Here is a 15,630-nt window from a genome sequence, read left to right on the forward strand (position 1 = left end):
AGCATAAGAGACCTATTTCAGAAACAAAAAATCTTACTGACCTCAAACTTTTGAATGGTATATTATAAATATGTATTATAAAAAAGTTTATACATTAACCTAGATTAATACATGCTGTTAAAATGTAGTTCATTGTTCATTTATAATATTTTATGCATTAAATAAAGTTAAAGAATTGAACCTTATTATAAAGTGTTACCATTTATGTAAGTGACAGCCTTTTGCAGTGTAATGATAAATGCATAAGGCCATATTACGATTTCAGTTTCAATGTGATTGATTGTGTAGCTGTACTGTTCAATCTCCTTATTATCCCCTTTGTCCTTTTTCAAAATGAATTATCAAATGCAGTCTGAAATCATTTCTTAGTGATTTAAGAAATGATAAACCTAGACACAGTCTAGGTTTAAATTCAGAAATAAATATAGGTGTATTTCCTCATCTTTGTTGCTGGCTGTCAATCACAGTGGAAATGGGAGCCAGAGAAATGCACGCTTAGATTCCTCTCCTCTCCTCACCTCAACTGTTACCTAGCCAAACCAGACACACCGTGAAAACAAAGGAGGTGTTGTTGTTTCAGAGACGCTTGGATTGTGCAACAAACAGGATGATAGGGATAAAGGAATTTACCGGTTACTCAGTCTTGAACTAACATGCTAAGTTTACTTTGGCTTAATGTGCTGAAGCCAGTGAATAAAAATGTGTTACTACAGCATTATGGTATCTGCCTTCAGAGTGCTCATGTTTAATCTCGCCTCTTTCTCTCTGTGTGTTTGTACGTAGGGATATTCTCAGGGTCGGAGTGACACTAGCAGGTCATCAGAAGAAGATCCTCAACAGCGTTCAGATGATGAGGGCCCAGATGAACCAGATCCAATCGGTAGAGGTTTGACCACATGCCACGATTAGACTGGGAGGAGGACAAGAGAAGGCGGCGGAGAGCCAACGTGAAGGGATGGGGCGGCAACCACAGACCCTAAGCCTGATTTTCCTTCTGGACCACCTAGGATATGCACCTGCCCCCTCCTCCGAAAAACTCTCCTTCTCCATCTGTGACATCTGAATCCCCCATTAACCCCCAGACACCCTAATGGGCTCGACTCGGGAAAGCTGCGTCTGGAAAATATGGTCACAACACCTGATCGTTTAGCTTTAGCCGCCACCAATCACAGGATGACCATTCAGTTTGCCAGCAACTGGCTCCGCCCCCTTGAATTTTCCTCTTACTTTTTCCAGTTTTATTCTTTTATTAATTTTTTTTGTTTTGTTTTGTTTTTATTGTCTTCTTTTTTTAAAGAGTTTTTTTGTAAAGAATTTTTAAAGCTATGAAAACAAGGAATCTATATAAATATATAGATTGGTGTAAACTTGCTGACTGAATATGTGGACTAAATCGAAAGGCTACCCTTTAAAAGGGCAATGAAGAAACAGGAGATAAAAAAAAAACTTCACCTCACAATAAATGCTTCTGATTTTCTTTCTTATATTTTAAGAAAATCTTGAATAGAAAGAAAGACTGTCTGATTAGTGGATACACACAGGACAACCTGCGGGACCTTGATCCCTGTCCCCTCGCTGACCGCCGAGGGAAAAGTATGTGAACACCATGAAATGGGACTTCATTTCGGCAGCTGACACTGCCTTGAAGAAAATCTGAGACTTCAGTCATGTTGCCATTTAAATTACATCAACACAAACAAACAGACAAACGGAGAAAAAAAGTCGAAGTAGTAATCACAGTGTTGAATTTCTTGGGGGAAGAAAAAAGAAATCTTTTACAGATGTCATAACAGTCTGCCAAATAGAGCATCATCCCTTTGTACCTCGTCCTGTACATATCAGATGCACTTGACGTTGTGAGGTCATCAGTACGAGCCTGATGTAGTCCAACATTTAGTTCCAGTTTCAGTATTAGATGGATCTACATTGACATTTGATGGATTTTCTTTCGTGTGCGTGTGCGTATATGGCTCGAGGGGGTCATCTTTTTATATTCTTCCTCCTTTTTGTCATGGGCTAAGATTATTTAGTTTGAAAGACGGCATGCAATATTCTCCCCCACAGTTGCATAAAGAAATTTTTTTGTGTGCTCTTTGCGTAAACTGCTTACAGAGAAGGACCCCGAGTGCCAGTATGGTGTGGTCTTCACATCATCAATGCTCTCCTTTTATGTTTGGATCCCTACCGTGTGCGTGTGCATGTGTGCGCTGTGCGTATGGAGCCCATGGAGCTGCAGAGCATGTGTGGTGGAAACTGATTTCACAGGAAGCTTGGATTTGATACACTTTGGAGATCACTGTGTTGATATGCTTATATTTTTGCCACCAAAATCATTTCTTTAAAAAAAAAAAGATGTTTTATAATAAGGTGTTTAGGGGTTTTAATATCTGATAAAGTATGCCGTTAGAGGACATTTTCATAACAGGAAAGTGATTGTTCATTGTGAAGCATAGTTTTATATGAGGATATTGTTATTGTAGGACATATTTGAACTGGTTACATTCACCAATTGGGGCAAAGCTTAAATTTTACATCTAAAATGCTTATGATATTAAGCCGGAGTTTCATAGGACATTTAAACAACAAATCACAAACAATGACGGCTGTAAATGAGTGTGTATAGGTTTTGTTTTATTTTTTACAGAGAATACACCCGTAATTCCTACCATTCTCCATGGTAAGGTACTTCCACGGTACTCTCTGAGATTTTTCACCTCCATGTCATAGACATAAGAACAATAAAACTCTGTATATAATATTCTGAAGCATAAACTCCCCCCTCAAAGAGGTTTTTCTTCAAAGCTGTGTTGGATTTTAGTGTACAGATTAATTTTTTTATGTGTTGTTGAAACTGAATGGAGAGTCGCTATTGTCAGTGTTTATTTTGTACTAGGATGGGCTGAGAGATGAAAAGCAGCTGTAGAGATGAACGAGCCAGAGGCATCTTCATCCATGCAGGAGTGTCTGTGTGCGCGAGTGTGTTTGTGTGTGTGCACGTGCAGGTACGTCCATGTACCAGCATTAAGGTCACTGTGGTAAACAATATACTTCTCGCTCTGTCGACGAGGGGCTCGCTTTATTCCATAACCTCAGGGTTGACATGCATCTGTTAAAAGCATGCAGTGCTGTGAGGTCAGTTCGGTGTAGGTAAGGTCCACAGGCTGAATCTCAGAGTGCTGATGAAGTTCTAATCAGATGGTGTTGACCATTCTCTGTTCTTCCCATTACATAATGCTTCCATTAGAATGAAGATTCTGTCGCGCAGTGTTTGGGCAGGAAACACTACATCCAGCAGACAGGCCATGCCAGGTGTGAACTCTTGAGATGTGTAGTGATAAAAATCTAAAGGCTTGAGAGACAACCGCGACTACCTTCCTCTGTGTCCAGAAAGAGGTAGGATTTAACTTTCCTATGAGCTTGACAAACTAAGTGGTTTTAGCTCTCAGTTCTTGGTAACTAATTCATCACCAGCAGGAGGATACAGGGAGAAAGGAAATGAATCTGGGCTTAACACCTTGTCCTAACCAGCAACGTGTAATTTGTCCGTCCACACTGAAAGCGATAAATTCAGCGCGGCACAATCACTGCCAGTGTTTCAGTTACACTGTTCTAAAGTTTGGGGGCGGTAAGACTTTTTAATGCTTTTGAAAGAAGTCTCTTATGCTCACCAAAGCTGCATTTATTTGTTAAAAAATACAGTAAGCAGCAATGTTTTGAAATATCAATACATTTTAAAATAACTGTTTTCTATTTTTATATATTTTAGTAATTTATTCCTGTGATGCAAAGCTGAAATTTCAGCAGCCATTACTTCAGTCTTCAGTGTCACATGATCATTCAGAAATCATTGACAACAGTTGTGCTGATTCATATTTTTGTTAGGATCACATGATGAATAGAAATTTTAAAAGAACAGCATTTATCTAAATTGCACTTTTTTTTTGTAATAATGTACAATTCTTAACTCTCACAGTCCTTGCTGAATAAGAGTAATAATTTCTTTAAAAATACTCTTTACTGACCCAAAACTTTTGAACGGTAGTGAATATTTGGATGTGGATTTGGGACCAATGAGATTTCACAGTGGGCCGAGCTACAGTATAAAGCCCACTATGGAAATAAATATCAAGCAATTGGAAAAATGTCCCATTACTTGCAGGGCTAAAAAAATAATATACAATTACCTATTTGTATAAAATACACTAGAAAAATGAGAATAAACTAACTAACATAAAATAAGAGATAAGGAAAATAAAGTCAATTTCATTATTTCTGTCTGAAAAAATGTCCTGTTTGGTGAAAAAATAAACTATTGATTTAAAAGCAAAAAGACAAGTAAAATTGTTTCTGTAATACATTTTTATACATTTAAAATTGTGTAAACATGGTATAAGTGCCATATGCAGGACCTTGGTTGCTTTCAACAGCTGGTTAGGACAGGGAGTGAGTCTGGGAAGTGAGAGACAGAATATTCTAGCATTATAAAACTTTGCCAGCGATGGTGCCACCAGCCATCTTTACCTGTCTGTCCAGCACACATCCTCTCAATATTTAATGGTTTCTCAGTGTCACTGCTGCAGTGTGAGACTAAGGTTTTGAATCCCTCATCTTCCTCAGAATAACACTGTTTTCTGCTTCACCCTCCTTGGACAATCACTGTCACTCAAAGCTGCAGCAGAAACACAATGATCCACACGCATTGCTGCTGTATATCTAAAAAAAACTTGGACTTACAGAAATTTAGAAGTTTAGTTTTCATGGCAGTAGCTCAGCAATATTTAGAGGTGCTGCCCGCAAGTTACGGCGTGTTTTAAATCTGCCTAACAGCACCAGATTAACAGAGCTTTGAATGAAATCCAGTGTTGAAGGGATATCCTGTATTCCTGATCCTCATCTCCGTTTCCTTCCAATGAAATGTGTCGTTTCATAAGTGTAGTTTCATGGGTCTTCGCTATTTGCAAAAAGACGTTTTTCTTGCAGTTTGGCAATGATGATCACATGAGTTTCTGGCACTTTGCATCGAGAGATCCGAAGGAACATTAGCAGCCAATGAGCCTTTCTGTTTTAAGATATTGATACGTTGAAAGATTATGACATGCTTGACGTTTGCTATGCGTTTTCTTCAGCAAACCTGTATTTACATAGAAATATTTCATCACAACGATCTTATGTAATTCTGTTTTTCCACTGCATCTTTAACCGCTCAAGTTTGTTTCTCAGTAGGGGACTAATTACTTCATACGTCTCCTTCCCTCATTTGTCGTTTAACAGAACACTACGTAGACCACAGACAAATGAGATGTGGCGTCAAGAGTGAGAAAGAATGTCACGCTGAGTGATTTAAGCACTTCTTATTGTTTTTTTCTCATGGATTATCACCTTAAACACATAGTTTCTACCACAACACAGCTCTAGGCCTTTAAAAGTGCTGGGAAAGATGGTACGTAGACATTTTTTAAAACTGAGAACCCTTTTTGCTCAGATGGCTTGAGAAAATAACCAATAAGCTGCCATTATGTGGACATGCGAACTGCAAATGCTCCTTCTGGCAAGCTAAAACGTGATCAGCACAGAACCGTGCACCATTTAAAGCTTTTTGTTGAAAGCTGGGTGACAGCAAGCTGTGAACAGCATATGCTCGCAGCTACAGCCGCAGCATAATATCAATCCAAAACCATTATTATGATGATTATGTGCGACTGTGAACGTAAATACAAGCTGGTCTGGCCCGCTCTTATTGGTCCACATTTCTGCCTGCATCCTCCAAATATGGTGGGAAGTTCTCAGATAGAAAATGGCTTCCTGAACCGAGCTGTAGTGCCTGTAGGGCCGCAGCACCCTCTGGTGTTAGGAAGACAGTAGTGCATTCTTCCGCATGTCTCTCAGCCCAGGTTTTCATTAGGGGCAGCAGACTTTCTCTCTCTCTCTCTCCCTCTCTCTCTCTCTCTCTTGGCTAGCACCTGGACACCTGGACCACTGTGACAGAGATTTGAGGTCCTGTTTCCCTGTATAAAATGTACATTTGACTGTAACCCTGTGAATGATGTAACAATTTCATTATTTGTAATATTGTTATTGGTTTATTTTCTAAAAATTGAAAAAAGCCCGACTTGACTCTCCTCATTAAAAAATGAAATGAGATCTGTTTTACAACGTTCTGTGTTTTGTGTTAGCCTCAGTTCTTGTTTTCCTGATAGCACATTGCGTTAGCAATGCCAAAGTCATGGGTTGAATTTGAATGCATAATACTAAAAATATACAGCTTGAAAGAAGTGTAGTTTGCTTCAGATAAAAGTGGCAACAAAATATTTAAAGAAATATTCCAAGTTCAGTATGTTTGCTCAATCAACACATTTGTGGCCTAATGTTGATTACCAGAAAAATGTATTTCTATTTATTTTCTTAAAAAATATATTGATTAGAAAGTTTATTTTAAAATGTTGTAATTAGTAAAATTAAATAAAAAGCGTAAACTAACGAAATAATCAAAATAAATAATAATTTACATGATCAAATTAAGCTATCTTCACATGGACCAATTATATTTATATTATGGTCGTGGCATAATGTTGTTTACCACAAAAAAATACTACAATTTCCACTTGTCCCTCCTTTTCTTAAAAAAAGATTTAAAAATTATTGTAAAATTAAATGGTGTTTAAAAAACCTTTATATATTTTTTATAATATTTTTGTTCCCATCAAGTTATCTTCACATGGTCCAATGATATTTCTGTGATGAACAAAATGTCTAATCAACAGCGTTTGTGGCACAATGTTGATAACCACAAAAATGAAGTGACTTGTCCCTTCTTTTTAAAAATAAAATAAATAATAATTATGGGTTACAGTAAAGAACTTGCAATGGAAATGAATAATGCCGTCCGTATTGTGAATCCGTCAAAATTAAAATACTCACTGTTTCAAGAGCATAGCTTCAAAACATTAACAATATGTGCATTAAAATTATTTTTAGTCAGAGAAAAGGGGCTCAGTAACATTTTCTTTACAACTTATTCACAATAACAATGCAATAAACCTTATATTGATTATTTAAAACAGCATTACAGCAAAAATAATACAGACATTTTATCAGAAGAATGAATGTAAGTGCTTTTATAAAATTAAACTGCCCCATTCACTTCCATTGTAAGATCCTTACCATCACCTCAATTTTGGCCAGAATTATTTTTTATCTACATTACTGATTTTAATTTATACTCAACCTGGAACATTTATTTCAATGTTTTAAAGACCCGGTTGTAAAATCACCCTGAAGACAGGAGCAAAGTGAAATATCTCCTTAAAAAGTTCACATTAAATGCATTTATACGCCCCAAATCACCCCTCATAGTACTGGCCTTTATGCTACAGCCTTTGTGCTGATGTTCCTGTAGGGTGTTTGGGTTTTCACAAAGTGCACTAGTCTGCACTCCCCCTCCTGCTGTTCTCTCCGACCGGATCCCAGTGTCTCCTCACAGCTCGCCCCGCTTCGGAGGCCTCGTTAACGGGCAAATGTGTGAAAGCCCCGTGACCTCTCGCTGACCTCGCCGAGACTGGCAGGCGAAAAAAAGCGCGGCTCCTGCGAGGAGAAGTTGGAGTTCAGGAGTTCAGTGCACAACCCGCTGTCAATCCAACAGTTCTTCTCATCTAATCCCGACCGCCTTTGCTTCCCCCTCCTTTACGCCCTGTTAACCACTGCCACCGCGGGCTCAGCGGGAATAGCACCAGCGCCAGACCCTCAACAGAACGGGACCAAAAACCCAACAATCATCTTTCGCTGGAAATGCACATGAAAGTGATCAAACTCGACGTGAATGCCCAGAAATATCTAGATTAATGGAAACGTCCCTTGCTTTTTCATTCATGGTCATGACGATGATGATGACCGGAATAGTTTGCACTCACACATCATTGCTTTCGAATCACATTTTTAAAAGATCATGATGTGGTCATGCTAAGGAAAAAAAAAAGGAAACTACAAATCTATGTAAACAGTGGCCATGTATGCGATTCACTTATTTGAAGGGCCGCTAATGTTCATTGTTCCACATATGCGATCGGCAGATATTTAAAAGAGTATCAGGTCAATCAAAGTGCAATCAGTGAGCTTTCCAGGTCGTGGCGTGTGCAGATAACTGAAACACTGGCTGGATCCGATGGCCAAGTCGTACTGTGAATATCCATCTATCACTAGTGGAAGCCATTTGGAGCGGATCGTTTGTTCTGGCTTTGTTCTGGTCGTGTATATTTTAGTTGAATCATCCCATGCTGAGAAGACTTACTTCCCAACATTTCTCATATTTGCACTTTGTTAGTACAAATATTATACAGTCAAATATTAGAAATGCCATTCAAATGAGCCATTACAGAGATTGGTTGCAGTGTGTGCAGTTCAGAAAGACCACTTGAGCTCACGATGACAGCTTTTCACATCGGGAAAACATTACTCATGTTAAATCATGTTGTGTGAAAATATAAACAGAACTATGATAGTCTTGATAATAAAGTCTGACCCGTGATGTTACTTTAAGTTTTCATTTCATGGCGTAAAAGTAATAGTTCATGTAAATATTGATATTTATATATGTATAAAAAAAGATTACTACCATAGATATGGAGGCAGGGGGATCACATTTATAGTCATAGAGAATATAGCAAAATATATGCAGATAGAATAATGATTTGAAAATACACTGCAAATATAATTTATATTAGTTTTGTTAAAAATATTTACACATCCTTAAAACGTTTTATTCCCTTTCTGCCAATGTTTCAAGAACAAACGTTACTAAATAATCTTTATCTCATTCAAATTTGAATCTCAGAAAAAGGATCTTTGTTTTAAGGATTATTAGATATTTTTATTGGAAAACCTGATGGAAATACTTGCAGTATACCTGGAATTATTATTATTTTTTATTTTTTTATAATATTTAATAATTCTGTGATGTTTTGTAATTCTGAAAAAATCTGAATACTAATATTTCTGAAATACTTAACTAATATGAATAATGTTCTATTCAGCCAGATGATGTTTGTGATATAAATTGCTTAAGAACATTTCAGCTTAGTAATTACATCTAGAAAATATTCGATTCATGAGACCTTTTTAAACCATTAACTTCCACAGATTTCCTCAGCATTGGGACAGTTATGACAGGCATGGAAGCTTTTTGCCAGATTGCTGTCAAATTGTTGATTCAGAATCCTTGAGACGGTGTGTGAAAGAGCAGTTCCTCACATATGGAGACTGGAGTCTAAAATTCATCAGTAGGCTACTGGAAATGTTCACTTGGAATGTGTGCTTTATTTTGCTTTGGACATTTGCCTGAAATACAAAATATTTATATAAGACTCTCATCATGAGGTAAGCATTATTATTATTATTATTATTATTATTACTAATTATTACTATTATTATTTTTTTAAATAATAATAAAATATTTTTGATGACAAATTATCCAAATGTTTATCATTTTCAAAATTCCTGACACTGTTAAGATAAAAATGCTCCAAAAAATGTTTTCTTTTTCCTCTAAATAGATTCATTATTATTATTATTATTATTATTATTATTTTATTATTATTATTATTATTTGTTGTTGTTTATTTGTTGTGTGTGCAGTAACCTTGAGCTTTTGGAAAGCTATACATTATTATTATTATTATTTGTTGTTGTTTATTTGTTTGTTTGTACAGTGATCTTGAGCTTTTGGAAAGCCACGTTGTTATTATTATTATTTGGTGTTGTTGTTCTTGTTCTTTTTGTTGTTTATTATTTGTTGTTTATTGTTTGTTGTGTGTTGCATTTTGGAAGCATTATTATTATTATTATTATTATTATTATTAATAATAGCATATCTAACTCTTTCAAACATTCTCTTTTGTATTATTTGTTTGAATTAATACAAGAGTTAGATATGCTATTTTTAACCTTTTCTTAAAATAAATATAAATTATTATTATTATTTTTTTATATTATTATATAACAAAAAGACAGCAGGGTAAGATATTATTTAAATGTTTTTAGAATTAGATTTTTCAATCAACTTTGTATACATGCAAATATGGAAAAATACAAATGTTTTGACCGCAAGGGTCATTAAATATCGTAGCGCTTGCATTAAAAATGTCAGCGGTGTCCAATAATTTGCCATTAGAAGAAACAGAATAGTTTTGCAAAAAGGTCATAATGTTCCAAGTATATAATTCAGTGGAATATGTATTCATGTAATAATACACTGCAGTACAGCTGAACTAGTCATCATTTGTGTAATATAACATTCAATGCATAAATAATTTAAAATGTTCTTTTCCGAGTAGTCCAGTTAAAGTGAATTATTGAGCAGTTGGAGGTATTTTCATAATTGTTTTAGGCAAAATCAAACAATTTCCAACCAACTAACAGATCTGTGCATGGTCAGTTCTCATTTCAGTAGCAGCAGCCATCAACAGAAGCAGTAAATGTTCTTCAGGCTTTATGTGGAACAGACCCACAGGGAATGTATTTGCTTCCATTTTACAGCATCATGGATAGGATTAAGATACGCACAGGCGAAAATGAAGATGTATTTAAAGAGGTCTGCCGTTTGCTGTTTCAAAGCACATTCCTTTTGAGAGCCACCATTTTTAAACACTTAAAACCTAAAAGATCTTTGATGGTTCTCTGAGATAGATGATCTGGAGCTCTTCCACCCCACAATTACCAGAGATCATTTGCACATCTCTCTAACTTTAACCAAAGACCTGAGCCTTTTGAAGGTCTGTGGAGGAACTTAATGCAAGACAGAGATCCAAATGCTTTGAAAATGTGTCCCAGACACACACCATTTGCCAGCCAGGGAAAAAAAGGGAGGCAGTGAGATACAGTACAGTGATGATGTTCATAATAACTGAATTATCTTCTTTTTTCTAAAGCAGAATTGGTGAAGGATGGAAACTATGTGAGAATGATAATATGTTAGTATTCAGCACATGTGAAACATTACAAACTGAGGTAAGGCATTATACATGCTTTAAAAAGGATGGAAATATTTCAGTTGGTATTAAACAAAATAGAAAATGACTTGCATGATTTGTGTATTAATGAACACAGAATGTAATTTGAGGAGGATTTTAAATGCATAATTTAGGTCAGTGTCTGTACAATTACAGTCAATAGCATTAGATATAATGCCAGAAATGGGGGCTATAGAGTGTCCGTGGAAACATTTAGAGAGAAACGGTGTAAAATAAATAAATAATAAAATAAGATTAAACCAAATAAATAAAAAATATTTAAATAAATAACACAATGGTTATTGTTAATAAATAAATACATTAAACAATACAGCACTATAGCAAGGGAAAAGAACATAAAATAAACTAAATATTTCAGAAACTATTTTACACATTATATTGATTTTTGCAGTATAAATTGTGTCCTCGTGCATGAAAATATATAGATGCTTTTAAACTGTTTAGGATGGAATTAAAGACAGTGTAAAAAATAATTATAAAAGATATATAAATTAATTAAAAATTAGATTTAGATAAATAATAAAATATTTAATCTAAATGAATATATAAAACAGTACTTTAGTGAATACGGAAAAACGTAATAATGTAACTAAATATCTTTCAAATAATATTTTACAATTATACATTTTTACAGTATATTGAGTCTTTACACATGAAAATATAAAGCTACCCTTAACATTTTAGGATGGGAATGAAAAACAGTGTACAAAATAAATAAATGAATAAAAATAATATTAAACTAAATTAAAAAATATTTAGATAAATAATAAAATATTTAATAGAAAAGAATAAATACATCTAACGGAAAAAGCTTAACATGGTACCAATATTTTTACACATAAATTTGTACAGTATAAGTTGGGTCTTTATACTATCTATCTATCTATCTATCTATCTATCTATCTATCTATCTATCTATCTATCTATCTATCTATCTATCTATCTATCTATCTATCTATCTATCTATCTATCTATCTATCTATCTATATATTAGGGCTGTCAAAAGATTAATCGCGATTAATCACATCCAAAATAAAAGTTTGTGTTTAAATAATATATGTGTGTGTACTGTGTATAATTAAATGTGTATATATAAATACACACACGCTTGTATATATTTAAGAAAAATGTGTAATTTATATATAAAAAAATTATATTTAAATGATATATAAATATATACAGTATATGTATGCAAATATTTCTTAAATATATACATGCATGTGTGTTTATTTATATATACAAAATAATTATACAGAATAAACACACACATATAGTATGTAAACAAACTTTTATTTTGGATGCGATTAATCGCGATTAATCTTTTGACAGCCCTAAATATAGTATAAAGACAATATTTATAGCCTTCTGTAAAAATGTATATTGTGTATAATATTAATATTATAGGCCTATATCGAAAATATATATCTTATGATGATCATATTTGGGAGTCCAAAATTCGTCAACACTTGACCCATTAAAACTAACACTATACTATTCTAGATCCTTTTTTTATTTTTATTTTTCATAAAAAAAAGAGAAGTGTAGGCCACTGTGCACATGTACTGTGCGAGACAATTGCATATTGTTGTCCTATTGTTGGTTTGATTGCTTCTATTGTTCCTCCTCATTTTTAAGTCGCTTTGGATAAAAGCGTCTGCTAAATGATTAAATGTAAATGCAAAATGATTGAAAACAGCTGACATTCAATCACAATCACCAGATTTCATTGTTTTACTGCGGTATGAAAATAACTTTACATTAATATTTACAGCACACACGTAGCCTACACTTTAGAGAACAAATTTCTCCACGGTCGACATGGTTGTATCTGACCCGCTGTGTCTCACATGTGACTGACCTATTTAACATTGTGAACGAGTGTGAAGTTCAAACGCGCGCGCGCGCCTATGATAGAACGTTCCTCCAGAGGCGAGCGTCACGTCTGACCTGCTGAGTATGACCTACTTAACACTATGAACTATGGGTCGTTGGGTAACTCAGCCCGGGCACATGCGCACATTCCACAGAGGGGGAAAACACTGACACATTAGTGCGGTGGTCAGTTATGCCCTTCAGATGTATTAACAGCACACATGCCCAACAACTTCATTAAATACTTATCTGGCACTAAATTGTTTTCACTGTGCCATCTGCCACCCTGAAAGAAAAATAAATTGGTGGTAGTGCGTAAAAAAAAAAAAAAAAAGTACTCTGTCGCCATCTAGTGACGATTTGTGGGTATATCAGAACAGAGAAGAAGTGTAAGAATGGAAATAATTTAATTGATTTAACATTCTAGGACTAGGTGAATATTTGTTTATTGCATATAGGCGATGTTGTTAACCAACCAAACCTTGAGCATTTGTGTTAACAAGCAAAACCTTCAAGAGTAATTAGTTAAGGACGACGAATAACACGACTTGAAGCTGCTAAAGTGAGCAACAGTGCCATCTATTGATCAAAACAAACACCGCACTAACTGCGCCAGCCTTTCCTGCCACACATTAGGTGTTATTTCACTTGTGGACTTTTTAAAACTGTTTAACCGTGGACTTTGTCTGATTCAGTCTGTTATTGAAGCATACATTACATCTAAGAATCTAAGAATTTTACATAGTTTTTATAGCAAGGAAATGCAAATATATATATATATATATTATAAGAAAATGCAGAAGGCCTATCATAAAGAAAAATTACATGCTTGTGTGGTAATACTAAAACATTCAGAATACTATAAAGAGTACATGATGGTGATTAGAAATCTAAAATTTGTAGGTTAAAAATATCACATTTTATTTATTTTTTGTATCCGTGCGAACTGGGATCGTTTTGACAACGTTGTCGTCTGTTCGCAAAAAAAGGCAAACTTTTCCGATTTTAGTACATCGCTGTCGTGTAAACGTAAACCAAAATGTGCAGTGCTCGGGGTCCTGTAGGACCAGGGTTGGGAACCGCGAAATTCTGTTTTTATGCCATCGTAAAGTATTACAAATTAACATTTTATTAAAGACGTCTTCTAGTTAGTGTGTAAGGATCAGTGAACATAAGTGTTTATGAACGTAGTTTATGATTACATATTAAAATTTAGTCAATCTGTGTTTCGGAAGAAAAAACAATTGCTACTCTGACCAGCAGATGGCAGCCTTGTCTTCATTGTACACCAAGAGCACCTTTGTTCCCCCCCCCCCCCCCCCTTGGCTTGGTTTAACACACAAAACTAAGATTAGCAATTGTTTATAACTTTTCTTTATTTTTTTTTTATTTTTTTGTGTGGTGAAATGTTTATGTCTTTCATTTATAATTCTCTTTCAATGCATACTGCATGTTGGCGATTTTGCAAACACCAAAAAAATCGTAATGTGCTCAAGCAGGGATTTGTGCATCTCACTCTAAAAAATGCTTGGTTGTTTCAACCCATGTTTGGGTCAAATATGAACAAACCCAACCGTTGGGTTTCAAAATGTAAAAATGTCCAGCTCATCATCTTTATGTAAAACCAGTCCTGCTTTTTAAATTTAAGTTAATCGAATCCACAGACGCAGAATAGATGTTCTCTAAAGCGTAGCGGAGACATCAGTCATTCACAGTTTATTTTAAAGCAATGCCACACAAAGCAGAAGTCTGCTTTTTTTGCGTTTTCTTTTTTATAATATATAAAATATCAATTACAGTTTGCTATGAATTCCTTTGCTATATGTAAACTGTAAGATTAATAGTTTGGTTCTTTCATTTTTAATGCTGTGTTCCAGTTACTGTCTTTGCTGAGTGGGCACAAAACTGTGGCTGTGAGAACACAATACCCTGAGCTAGCTGAATATTGATTCCAGAAGGGCTGTGTTGAGATGAGGTTTCAGCATCTTTTCCTTTACTCGCTTCAGTCACAATCCGTCCCTCATCCGTCAATCCCGAAACCTTCCATAACAGCCTGAATCACTCTTATACTAATCAGTTTTATGTTGATGAAGAGCAAATCCATCTGCACCCCTCTTCTAAATCATATTTTCTATATCCCTTTTGTAGAGTGAATGATCGTCTAGTGGCTTCCGTGGAGGAATGGCCCCTGTTGGAACTGTGGCATTATTCTGGCAGAGCGATGGGCTGGACCCTGGAGGGGACAGCTGAGTCATTTGGCAGAGCCCTGCAAGCCAATTGGTCAGGGAAGTTATGAGGACAACACTAGATTTGTGAGCGCCTTACAGCGCTGCCTCCCCACAGAAAGCACCGCCACTGGGTCGGGAATGACTTTCAAGCCAAAAATCATTACTATAATAACCTCTATCTAATGTATAGCACTGGATTTAGTTTTATAGCTATAATAAATATAAAAAAAATGACATGACAATGTTTTGACTATTTGGATATATATTGTCCAAATAGACTAAACTAATTGGAGTTAAACAAATCATGTTTTAAACAAAAAAACATGTATTTGTAACTCAAAGCTGCTTCTTGTTTTCTTGTAGCTCAATTGATTTTTGCAACTCTTAACATGTGTTTGTCTTGAAGCGGCGCTGCGCAGACTGATCGGTGTATGACATCAAAGTACTGTGAGAGCGATTAGAGAGCGGACCGCTCCTTATGCTTGCGAAACGCTCTCTCTTTTCTTTGA

General features: G+C 35.3%; 1 protein-coding gene across 3 annotated transcripts in view; it reads left to right on the forward strand.

Moving 5' to 3' along the window:
- ephb2b (eph receptor B2b) overlaps positions 1-6,119 on the forward strand; it is a 142,130-nt gene extending 136,011 nt beyond the window's left edge. For all 3 annotated transcript variants that reach the window (XM_081357149.1, XM_081357150.1, XM_081357151.1), the window contains one exon: positions 784-6,119. In XM_081357149.1, the coding sequence (XP_081213275.1) occupies positions 784-892 (109 nt within the window). In that variant the 3' untranslated portion in view covers positions 893-6,119. The remainder of the gene's footprint in view (positions 1-783) is intronic.
- Positions 6,120-15,630: the final 9,511 nt, after the last annotated feature.

This window comes from Scardinius erythrophthalmus, assembly GCF_964197995.2.
Source record: "Scardinius erythrophthalmus genome assembly, chromosome: 25".
NCBI classification, from domain to species: domain Eukaryota; kingdom Metazoa; phylum Chordata; class Actinopteri; order Cypriniformes; family Leuciscidae; genus Scardinius; species Scardinius erythrophthalmus.